This window comes from Pipra filicauda, unplaced genomic scaffold (genome assembly GCF_003945595.2).
Source record: "Pipra filicauda isolate LSUMZ 115617 unplaced genomic scaffold, ASM394559v2 scaffold7_size6619720_pilon, whole genome shotgun sequence".
NCBI lineage: Eukaryota > Metazoa > Chordata > Aves > Passeriformes > Pipridae > Pipra > Pipra filicauda.
In genome coordinates, this window is record NW_024104976.1 from 3,837,956 (window position 1) to 3,850,804 (window position 12,849).

The 12,849-nt window shown below is 34.6% G+C and overlaps 1 protein-coding gene across 2 annotated transcripts in view; it reads left to right on the plus strand.

Annotated features, from left to right (window-relative positions):
- Positions 1–12,849, plus strand: part of UNC13C (unc-13 homolog C) — a 133,749-nt gene that overhangs the window by 46,300 nt on the left and 74,600 nt on the right. For both annotated transcript variants that reach the window (XM_027736886.2, XM_027736887.2), the window contains exons 10-12: positions 5,374–5,543; positions 6,975–7,090; positions 8,560–8,723. In XM_027736886.2, the coding sequence (XP_027592687.1) occupies positions 5,374–5,543; positions 6,975–7,090; positions 8,560–8,723 (450 nt within the window). The remainder of the gene's footprint in view (positions 1–5,373; positions 5,544–6,974; positions 7,091–8,559; positions 8,724–12,849) is intronic.

The window sequence follows — 12,849 nt, forward strand, 5'->3', positions numbered from 1 at the left end:
TTTTCATAACACTTGTGCTTTCAAAAATAATCTTCCTGACTTATTCAATGCATTGGATTTCAATTCAAAGTATATGAGAATTTCTAAAGTGTATTAAATAAACCATAAATGTTTAACCCCAAGATCAAATCTAAAATAGATCAATATAATTTTTTCATTGACTCAAAAAGTATGATTTAAATTAGGCTCTACTAGTAATATTTGACAATCCTATTTAAAATCTAACATTAATCATCATTATAACTCCTAAATGATAAAATTGCAGAAATAAAATGTGTCTCGAAATCTTACAATCTTATATTTACTCATAATACCAAAATATGCATTTAAATCTCCCCATCTGTTCCAAAACAAGGACCTGGAAAAAACATTGGCTCCCCACTGTGCATTTGCTCTGTCATAACAGATAAAGTGAGGGCAGTGTTCTAGTTCTTAGAGGTACACATAACCTGACATGATTTCATGGTAAGCAGAGAGTGAATGTTTCTAACAAACTATAATGTGACCCTCTGCTAAATGGGATATTGGCAGAGATTTTAACATGGGAACTCCTAAACCATTAGAGCTTTTTGGTGCCCAGGGTAGAAAAGCAAATTGACCAGCAGATTGTCGTGTAATGAATGTAATATAGGTGTTAAGGGCTTTGGTCCTTTCTACTGGCATCATTAGAAATGAGATAACAGAGCAGTTCTTATTTTTTCACTAAAACATCAGTGATAGGAGCTGTTTGTCACCTTCTCTTTCTTCTTGAGTGTGGTATCTGATATGGGAAAAGGGACTGCATTTTCAGCTTTAGTTACAGGAAGATATATTCAGGCTGTGTAGTTTTCAGCTTTGTAGAAACGTTTGGATCTATATCCTATAATAAAACTCTACTCTCATTCTTTTCTTGACCATTTTCAACAGTTGATTGCTGAAATATAGAAATCTGGTTTCTCTGACACTGTTTGGCAAGCACACATCTCTAATTGCCTTGCTGACTTTGCAGGTGCCACATTTCCTCTGACCATTTATTAACATCTCAGATACAAGTGTAGAATACAGAACTCTTTCAAGTAACTGGATTATTATTTTACATTATTTATTCTTTCTATTTTGCACATATGTGCTCTGATAAGTAGCTTAATTGGATATATATACTGCTAACTTCAGTGCATGAAAACATTTGAGCAAACTGATTTCAGGCATCCAGGTGTGGATGTTCTTCCTTAGAATTACGCACATTTTATTTATTCTAAAATAAATTATTAATGCATTCATCTAAAGCAATATTTAGTATAAGCAGCCAGGTATAGGAAATAAATACAAGAGGACATCACCAAAGTCACTTTCTGTAATAAGTCATTTTATACATTCTTGATCAGCTGAACTGACTTGTAAAAAGGATAAACTTCACTGTAAGTGAAGGTAACGTGGTTGGTTACCTGTTTAAATGGTGTTCCAGTGATATCTAAATGGTGTTCCACTGATATCTAAACACAGTTTTGTGAGAATCATAGAAATAGCTTAAGGATTGTCTCATAAGAAAAGTGTGTAGCAGACAATTATATTACATAAAACCAATTGAGTAATAAAACCTGCATATTAGTTTACTAGATTTATCCATTTTAGGAATTCTTCAATAAGCAACCAAGTTTCTGAGAGACTAATTAATTAAAATAACTGGATCTCACAGCCTCAGCCCAAATCAAGAGAGAAGAACACTTCTAGAAACCAATTCAAATGATAGATTGTTTGTTCAGCAATAGTGTTTTTCAGTTTCACAGTACAGCATGTTTGGTCTGAGTCTTTTTCTCAAACTGCTGTCAATCCAGATTAATTTTATACAACTCTCTTTTTGTTATGACAGAATAAACTAATGCAAGAAAAGACATAATTAGTCTCATTCTACTTTATCAGAAAGCATGGCCCGTGACCACACTGCTAAAGAATTGGGACTGTCCAGACTAGAGAAGAAACAAGTAGTGGAGGTAAGGATGTCTTTAAACACATCCTTTCTCCTGCAAAGAGGAAAGGAATAATCTATTTTCCATGCTTACTGTTATAGTAGAACAAGAAGTAATAGGTACAAAGTCCATTTAGAGAGGTTTAAATCAGACTTTAGAAAATTTTGCCAATAGTGGGGCTAATGAAGTACTGGAATAGATTTCTTGACAGACTATGGAACTACCTCTAAACACATAAGAACAGAGTGGACAGACTTCTCGTAGCAATGCTGTGGATCTGGTTCTGGCTTGCAGTAATGGCAATAATAATAAACATGAGGATAATAATAACAATGAATTGCTTCCTAAACTTACTGAAAGTAGCATAGTATCACTTAGTTGTCATTTTAACACTGGGTGAAGATCTCTTGGAGAAGATGTACAATCAGGTCATGCCAGTGCATCTAGTATTAAATTTACATTGAGATACTGTTGTAGAGATAGTTTACTATTACAATTTTACTACTCTAGCCATTTGAATTAGCAGAAATTCTGTGACGATTATTTCGTGTCTTTGTGGCATTCTGGCAATGCAGAAGTAATGTGTCACCAGATTGTTGGTAAATTATTAAAACTGTCTCTTCTGTCTTGCATCTGTAAATATACTGCAACTTTCCCAGCTTTCAGTATCTTCATTTTCTGTGTGCTGAAGAACAATTCACTTCTCACCTTCTTGTGTCACATCTCCGTGAACGCTTTCACTGAGCATATAAAGCAGAATGGCAAGAACAGGAACACTAAAAATAGCATATGTTGTCTTAGCCTTTAATTTCTTGGGCTGATTTTCCTGGACAGAGTAAGCAGAAGTAAGAATCCCACCCAGGGCTTCTGCACAGATGTTACCAGTGACTAAGGCAGAATGTGCATGTCATTAAATAGTGCTATTTCTAAGAGTCTGGGCAGGTAAGTACAGTCATGCAGAGACAGCTCTGTGATTTTAATAGTAAATCTCCCTGCAGTCACACTGCCACAGGACAGACCAGTAGAAATATTTACTCATCCACTCTTCAGTTCTTGCAAAACAAATCCATGCGATTTTTGTGGTCTTGCACAGGAGCATTACAAACATAGCAGAGCTGACTCAGTGCTAAAGTTTCGACACAAAGATGAACATGGCTGTGATGGGTCTCACCATGTCTCACTGACCTAGGGTTAAAGGAGAAAAGGATGTGGAAGAGACAACTGAGGATATCAGGGAAAAGTGCAGTCATCCTGACCACCTGAATAAATATTTCTTAATCAGCTTAGCATACATCAGAGGGAAATCGTTGCTGTCTCAGGAGAATAAAAATATGGTATTTGTGCTGAAGTACCATTTAATGACCTTTTATATGCAACATCTCCTTGAGAAGCAAAGCAGGAATAAAATTTCTACTAAAAGCACAGATATGGTGATGAGGGTCACATAAATACCTCACCAGTGATGGATCTTCCTATGCCACTGTCGAAATCCCCTGCTTAATATTTCTGTTGGGTTCACACCTAAATGCAATTCAGGACTCCAGCAACGTTAAGCAATAACTCAGAGCTACATTTCAGGAAAATTAAATGGTTTCTGGGTTTAGCCTCATTTCTTAAGGCAAAGATGTTTATTTGATCCATCTCTATCTTCCTATATTTTATATGTCCTTGCCAATAGCTTTTGAATTTTGTAGTCAGTCAGAGAAATTTCACAGATTGCCTGTCATGTTCTGTGAAAATCGGTGGTCAGGGAGAGATGAGAGGTGAGATCCTGATGGTGTCCTCAATATGAGCTCACCCCATAACAAACACCGGGGAGTTCACATGGAGGGGCAATTTACAAAAATCCCAGCTATGGGGGAAGATTCAGTACGTGATTTGCAGTTTGTTAGATGTCAGGGAAGCCAGTCATAAGACAAAAGGAAACTAGGCTTTATTAGTTTTGCTAATCACAGAACAATGTGTGTTTTAATTGCCAGAAATATCTGCAAAGTTAAAATCTGGAACACAGGCAGGCACAAGCATTTCTGTGATACTGAATGATGTCACAGTGCAGCAGAGTAAGAGCTGTGCAAGCCATTTTTAGTGTCTGATTGGTCTTGACAGTAATAATACCATTTACAGCACTTTATTCTTCCAAAGCCCATTACCACCACTAATTAATTCTTAGAATACCCCTGAGGGGTGCCAGTTGGAAGATAAGTTAGAGTATTACTGTTTTAATGCTGGAGACACTGAAACAGATCACTGAGCAGTGATAGTGCTTGAGTAGAATTCAAGTAAAAACTCTTAATCTAGTGTAAACTAAGACCCTGCTGAAGATAAAAATTTGCTGCTACACTTTAAAATTATATTTAAAGATATGTAATTTTTAAAATATTTTTGCAGCATTCTTGAGTGGATATTAAAAAACACAGCTAGTATACATGAGTATGACATGCCTTATAACTGGTGTCTGTACTAGTCATCAAATGTCAGCAGAAAAGTTTTCACTACCACAGACTGCTGCAGTCACCGTTAAGATATTCCAATCAAGGCACCAAAAGCCAGCACTGATGAATTGTAAATAGTCCTCATTGTGGCTTACAGAAATAAGCAGCAACAGAGTTTCTTTTCCATTTCTGTGCAAATACATGCAGGGCGTAGCTGAGAGAAAAAATTTTTATCCACTGGGTACTCTGCAGATTGCAAGTGAAGCCTCCTCATTCCCTCACACATCCGGTAGTTTCTCAAATCCACTCAATCCATGAGGGGTTACTAAGCAAATTAAATTTGCAATAAATTTTTCAGTACATGGCAGTCTGTCTCCACTCCTTCTCCTTACCAGGGAATGGAGGTCTTGGAGAAAATTACTATATCTTTTAAAGAAAGAAGCTACTTATTTCCCTAGGTTTTTCTGTTTGCCTTCTTGTCCTTCAGTGATGTGTGTGGGTACTTCTTGAGTTTTTTCCAAAAGCTTCCTGACACACAGTAAAAATGTTCTTTAATTTTTTTTTCACTTTTTGTGTTATTCTAGACTACTACTTGTGTAGTTTGCTCTATGTACTATATAGCATTCCTAAACAAATAAATCTGATCTAGCTGTATCTTTCTTAGGATACTTGTTAAATAATAGCATCAAGAAGTACAAATTTTAAATTAATTAATAATTTAATGAGGAGTTCTTGACATTCCTAAATACAATCTCTGTGCGTATATAATTCAATCGAGTTAATCTCTTTACTTTCTCATATACAGCAATTCCAGTTTTGTCCCTGGCAATATGGGATGGCCTTTTATTCCACGAGGTGTTGCAGGTTGTTTGTATTCTGACACTTTATGCAGTTAAGCAAGTGTATGAAAATCGAGGTCAATTAATTAGACAGCAGTACAGAGATATATAGCTTGTGTATTACTCACATTTTGTATTTTATTTTTGTTTTTCCAGTGAATGCCATAATTCTACAGATAGAATAAAAGTGAGAGTATGGGATGAAGATGATGACATCAAGTCTAGAGTAAAGCAACATTTCAAAAAAGAATCAGATGACTTCCTGGGGCAAACAATCATTGAAGTAAGAACACTGAGTGGAGAAATGGATGTATGGTATAATTTAGGTATGATTTTTACCGATTTCTTAAAACAAATTGAAGTGGAATCACAGTGTCTTTAATTTTGTGACTTTAAAAAAATATAGCTTTGGTACCAATATACAGCTCTTAAAATCTTAAATATTGCAGGTTAATTTCATCCTTTTTTGGTTTCTGACAATTACAGAGAGCAGACTAATCCCAATGATATTAAAGAAAAATATTTCATTTAAAACAAAATTAAAACTGTGTAAGAGAACCGAACATCTTAGAGTAGTCCCATAACAGTAGCATTCTTTGGGAAATACATTTACAAATATTTTTATTGTTCTTCACATTCATTTTATCACATATTTTAAAAAATTATTTATTACCATTGTGGGCTTAATCATCTGTTTTCCACTGTTCTCTGGACAGGTCTTTAAAATTGTCAGTCTTTCAACCAGAAATAAATTAATGGAATAGTGTCTCAGAATATCCATCTAAACTGAAGCATAAAATAATTTTAAAAGTTAATCTCCCATATTCGATCATAAAAATATGATATTAACATTTTTATTTTATTTAAGTTAGCCTGCTCTGTAAAAACTTCAGGTGAATTACATGATATAGTTTTCTGAAATTCGTTTCCTAATCAACAGCTCTTTTTACATTGTCTAGTGTTTCATTTCCCAATATATATATTTCATATATAGATCATATATAGATATTTGATCTCTTATTGACAATGAATATAAACTCTTGGGTTTTTTCCTAATTATAATGAGTTATTTTTCAAAGGTAAGATAATTGGGTCATTATGAATTCTGAATTTTATTTCTTCAAAAATTTCAGTGACTTAAACCGATGTAAGTTATTATGAAATGGATTTTTAAAACAAATCACGCTGAAATGATTTGACAGGAAGCAGTTTAATAATAGCATAAAAAATGAGTCTGGTATTGCCCATGAAAGTAACTGGTGAGTGAGCTGTCCCTGTCCTCTTGACCCATGAGGCTTTCATTCTATTTTTTTTCCCCTGTTCAGCTGAGGAGGGGAAGTGATCCAGTGGCTTTGGTGGGCACCTGGTGTCTCCCCAGGGTCAACCCACCACACTCAAACACAGTAGTCCAGGTTCTTGCTAAACTCTTCATAGATAAAGGAAAATAATAATAATTAGCACAGATAATAGATAGAAAATTAAAATAATTTCTTTGAAAAGGGAAGAGTGATAAATAAATTGCAATGCAGTCTGATTTGAATATGGCAGATAAAATAAGAAAGATTCATTATTTCACAGTTTGATTTTCTATTTCATGGTCTGAACCATGTGGGAGGTACTAAAAAATTCTTGTTTTTCAACAGCAGGACTTTCTGACTTTAAAAAAGTCATTAAACTAGAATGATTTATGAAAGCTTTTCATATGACATACATGTGTTCTTGGTAGTTAATTGATGTATTATTTTTCTGCTCCTCAGAAAAGCGAACAGATAAATCAGCTGTCTCTGGTGCCATTAGACTGAAAATCAATGTTGAAATAGAAGGAGAGGAGAAAGTTGCTCCCTATCATGTGCAATACACCTGTCTACATGAGGTATGTAGGAAAAGTTAAAGTATACTCTACAGAAATGACTAATCTGTTGTTGCAAGGATGAGGAAAAAAGGCTACAGAACATTAGAACGCTGTAACAAATAACTGCTGACATACCTCAGGACAAGTTTATTTTAGATTTCCCACTTTGTATTGCTGATGGCACATCAGGTTCAGAAGCAAAGGCAGAACAATGTAAGACCAACAGATCATTCCTGCCAGTAGGTGTTAGAAAAATAAGAGATAGAGCCAGATAAGCTCTCCCTGTACTGTGTTTGGATATAGCACTTTGATGATCCTTACATGCTTCCTGACATAGAGAATATACAAACATTTCGGTATATTACAGAAATAGAGCTATTAACTCTGAAGGATTTATTTCCTCCTACATTAATTTGTATCTTGGAGAGAGTGAGAAAATGCAAGAGAAGCACAGACAATATAAAATTTCATTTTCCTGTCATCTAGATTGCTTTTGTCAACATTGGAAAAAAAATCATCACTGACAAAGCAGTGTGTCTTTTGAAAGATTTTCCTTGTAATTGGTTCCCCTTCCCTCAAATAGTGAACCATGTAGAAATTCTGTTCCAAAAATACAATCAGTTTCTGAAAGCTGATAGCTAATATATGGCTGAAAGTTCAGCACTAGTATGTATCCACAAAATCCCCTTGTTCACCATTTGTAAAGCTGGATATTCACAGGGCATTTGTGCTGATAGATTTTGACCTGCTATTGCTTTAAGATAATCCTTTAAGAGGCAGTTTTGGGCTAATTAGCAAAACTGAAAGTATTTCAAAGTTTTAGGGTTTTTTTCACCATTGAAAATAGGAAATAAAATTGGCTGCTCAGTTAGCTTTACTCCCAAGGTTACTAAACATAAATTTTATTGCACCCCTTGCACTGCTTGAGAGGCATCTGCCATTTTTCTGTTATCTTCCTGTAACTTACAGGTCTCAAATAATGAATTTGAAATTTATTGTTCACAGAACCAATTAAAGTTGAAACACTGTGTTACAACATCACATTTTCATTCATTAACAAGGACAATTTTCTGCACTATTTTATGTTGCAGAATAATATTATATTTTATTAATAATATTTTATTATAAATAATATTATATTTATTATTTTATAATAAATATAATAATATATATTTATATTTTATATTATATTATATTTTATTATATATAAATATATAAAATTATATTTTATAATAATATAAAAATAATATTTTATTAAGTTTCTGCACTATTTTATGTTGCAGTCTTTCTGTGCCAGTTGACTGTCAGGACTTCATATCAAGGAGACAGAGCAGAATCACAAGCCTGCTGAGTAGTTTGTGCCAGTCTTCAGAAAAATAAACAATAAAAAATCCCTGGCAATTCATATGTTAATGACTATATATAGGATGTATTTTCAGAATGCTACTTAAAAGCCTAAATTCCCTGTTTGAAACGTTTCTTACCTTTAGAATCTGTTCCATTACTTGACGGAAGTTAAATCTAACGGGGTTGTGAAAATCCCTGAGGTGAAAGGCGATGAGGCCTGGAAGGTGTACTTTGATGATGCTGCACAAGAAATCGTGGATGAATTTGCAATGCGCTATGGAATTGAATATATTTATCAAGCTATGACGTGAGTATTAGCAGGTCTGCTTTTCTGCTCTGCCCTCAAGAATCTGAGGGAATAGAGGAGTTCCAAGACTTCATGCTTTCATTCTCCATTTCTCTTCCATTCCTGATTTAAATTTTTGTTATAATTTTCGTCCATTTGATTCTTGTTGAAATGCTTCTCATCTGCAGTGGAATTAAGATATATTATAAGCATTTATGAGCTGTTACTGGTATTACTGCTAATGCATTTCCTAATCCTTATGATACTCATATATAGGAGGGCTCAGAAAGACTTCCAGTGTTCCAGATAGGACTGGGGTGGTAGAACAGGGATTCACAAGCTCTGTACTCTTTTCCAGGAGTACAGAAATCATCATAGAACAGCAGCAATGTCTGTAGTGAGCTTCCATAGTATATGTAAATAATAAATGCAAACTGTTTTTGACAGTATTGAAACCTGTTGTTACATTGTCCATTCTAAGCAGCTGCCTGAACACTTCAGAACACAGCACCATTTAGCTTAGAGGCCTGGAGGCATGAGAGCCCCATCATGTATTCTCAGTTGTCCAGTAAAAAGTTTTCTGGTGAAAATGACTACACTCTGCATCTACTGGAGCTGCAGGAAAGCAGAGGACTCCAAATGAGTTCTCTAAAGAAGAAATAGAGAATTTTTTTTCTTACAGAAAGCTGATATTATGGAATTTTGAATCAGAACGTGTCTCTCATTTTCACCATCCCTTTACCTCCTGAAAAGTCATATAATAAGTATGAAGGCACATAAATGTCTGAAGTTTTCTTTTTATTGCAGGATATAATGACACCATCTGCTACTGCAATGAGCATGTCTTTCACTTTATGTAGCTCTCTATGAATTATTGTACTGTACATCTAATAGAAAGGCAGAGGATGTCTTTGTAATATATACATTTTATTGCTTTTCCTTCAAGGACCTTACACATCATTGCACAGAATAATTTATTAAATTTGACAGTTCCTGTGTGGTATCACATATCTTAACTATATATGGAGAAATTCATGCATTGAGTTTCCTGAATATTTTTGTTTTTGTGTTTAACTTCTCTTTAGCCATGTATGTTTTTACATCTTCATTAAGTTATGTCTCCTATTAACTAGCACAGTATTATAGTTTTATAACGTGATTTAAAATGGTATGGTGTTTTTACCAAAATGTTAATGATAGTGTTGTTCCTGCTGTGTGTATCAAAATGAATTCAAGGTTTGATGAAAGATAAATTCTCAAGAGCTATTAATGCCAAGGGAGGGCTGTTATTACTGGTTTGCGTTAAGAAATAAAGTACTGGTCTTGATTAGTGTTTCCTCTTAACTATAGCCCAGTAGTTGGTTATCTCAATACCACATGGCAGTATTTCTGATGGACAACTTGAACTGTAAAATTATTTTGAAGTTGCTTTTTCTTCATCTCTTGATGTATACCAGTAATGTGAAATTTGCCAGAAAAAGTTTGAAACTGGTTTTAGAAATTCAAATGTTGCATAAGTCAACATTGCAAAAATAGCAATATAACTGATGCATTTAAAGAACTTTTTCACTTCCAGTGTTAGAAATGAACAGGTTATGTTTTCATATATAAATTTATAATTCATATAATTCATATATAATTTCTTTAATAAAGAAGATACTTAACTTTTATCTTGGTAAACAACATAACACAGAGATATTCATGAAAAGGAAGTAAATTTACTCTGAACAACTAACATGGAACTGGGCAAGTACTGCAACACTTTTTTCAGGAATCCTTACTCAGAAATTCTAACCAAGCCATTTTAAGTTAAATGACCTACTTTGCCTTGTCCTCTTTTTGTCTTGCTTTCTTCTATACCTTTTCCACCAAATTTCCTTGCTGTTGGTGACTGCAAGCTAAGTATTTGAAGGCAGGTATAATAAGAAAGTTAATTTAGTATTGGTACTCACAGGAAATAAAAGCTAAGATTTCACTGCCCCCATACCCACGTCCTTTTACATGTTGCTTGTTAATAATGAGCCCTCCCTATTTGAGGGGAAGGCCTCATCCTGTGTAAGTTAGGAATAAAATCAGTAATGAATGTAATCTCCAACAATACTTGGAGAAGAATACATATTCATATATATCATTTTGCTGATTCACCTGCAGACATGTCTCAGAGCATTCAGACTTTGGGGAGAAGAGTAGTGAAAAAATAGATCTGTCATGAGGAATTTTCTTTTGGACTATTATCTGTTGGTTTTACTTCTTTTTATGAGATCACCTTTTTCTTGTGGAACAATTTTAGTGGCTGGAAGAAAATGTACAGTTACTTGATTTGGAAAACAAAATTATCAGATTCCATTTGGTAATGAAGAGCTCCTACTAAACAAAAGCAATTTTCTACCATACATCAGAGAGGGAATTTGAATGTAATCACTTTGCCCAAAGGAATATTGTGTAAGCATTCTTTGCTCGAGAATCTAGTTGCACAGTACTTCTACTGCATGTCTCAGGATAACATTGCAAATTAAAATGTTTGCATTTGTAAATGAAAAACTGACTGTGCTTTAATACTCCATGATCCAGACCCCCAAGAGCATCCGCATGCTCTTTATCAGGCTCACATGAGTTTTAGGATGTTGTTAATGAGGTGCTCTTTTTGTCTGAGTGTAATTTTTAGTATTCAGATTTGTTTCAAAATTAGCTATTGTATAAAGCTTCAGTGCCACTTAATGATAGTCAGTCTTGACCCTTTTAAGTATGGGTAGATGGCATATGCTGGAATAGAAACAAATGCCATTCTGCATTTCTGAACACAACAAAAATCTTATTAAGCTTCCCTCAAGTATCCCTGTCTAGAACAATTTGGCATCCTGTTCCAGTACAGCAGTAAACAACCCCACTTGTCTGTCATTGCTGGTTCATACCGGTGGCTTTGTCATTGTGATCTTCTTAGTAAACCCTGATGATTTTTTCCTGGCTCTCAATATTTATTTATATTTATTCCTTTAGAGCAAAGAAATAACGTTTCAAAAATATACTCTTGGTATTCCAGATACACTGAGTATACTGGATACCAACCCAAAAGGTATCACATAGGTGGTTACTTATCTGCTCTCAGTCATTGTCCCCAGTTAGACCTTTCTCATTAAACTTATAAGAGAATGAATTCAAGCTTGATTGCACCTGTTGCTGGAGACAGAGGCATCCACATTTCTGTGAGAATAAATGCAGTTAGTTTTTCCCTGAAGATGCCCACTTAGAAGGGGTGTCTTACTCTCAAGACACAGGTTACAACTGCCCAGTTCCTAAGCAAGGAAATCTGCTTTTAAGTCACCAGATGTGGAATTCATGTGAGTAGAAAAACAATCATTGACCCAAAGTCAAAATACACAAAAAAGTCTGCTTTAGTTGCAGTAATTACAGTTCTTTGAAATCTTGACCAGACAGATTCCATAATCTACCCTTCTTTTTTATGATTATTATATTCCTCCACTCATCATGGAGTCTGTGTTAGGAGAAGAAATGAAAGACAATTACAGTCATTCTTATATGGCTCAGAAAAGATTATTTTTTTTTAAATGAATAGCAGCCAGATAGATGCTGTTAGCTACAGGAATAGTATGTGTAACTCCCAAAAATAGAAACATATATGTGTGAGAAGATAGGAGAGAAAATAGCTATCAGAGAAAACAGGAGGGGAAAGCAGAAAACCAGCTCAGTGATCTGGTTGGCCTTCATTTTGATGACTGTGGTGATTGATGGCAATTTATGCTGTAAATTCAATGTCTTGAAGGAATCATACTGAAACTTTATTTACCTACATATATTAAGCCTCCTCTCCACCATCAAAAAAAACCCAAACATTTTTCCTCTCATTCCTTTTTCGATGTAATTGATTTCTCTTTAAGAGGCAAAAATCAGAGCACGTATTGAAACAGTGTTTGACTAGACACTGAAATTATACATAACATCAGCAACCTGGATTTACTGTGTAATGGAGTCAAGTGCATTAAAAGCTCTAAGATCTTTGCTTCTTACTGGCAAGAGTCACCACAGGTAGAAGCCAATGCTCCTCAATCAGTGACATAGCTCTCATTCCAGCAGGTTAATGGATATTAACTATGTCATCTTGTTCTCCTGCTAGTCTTCAATTACTGTG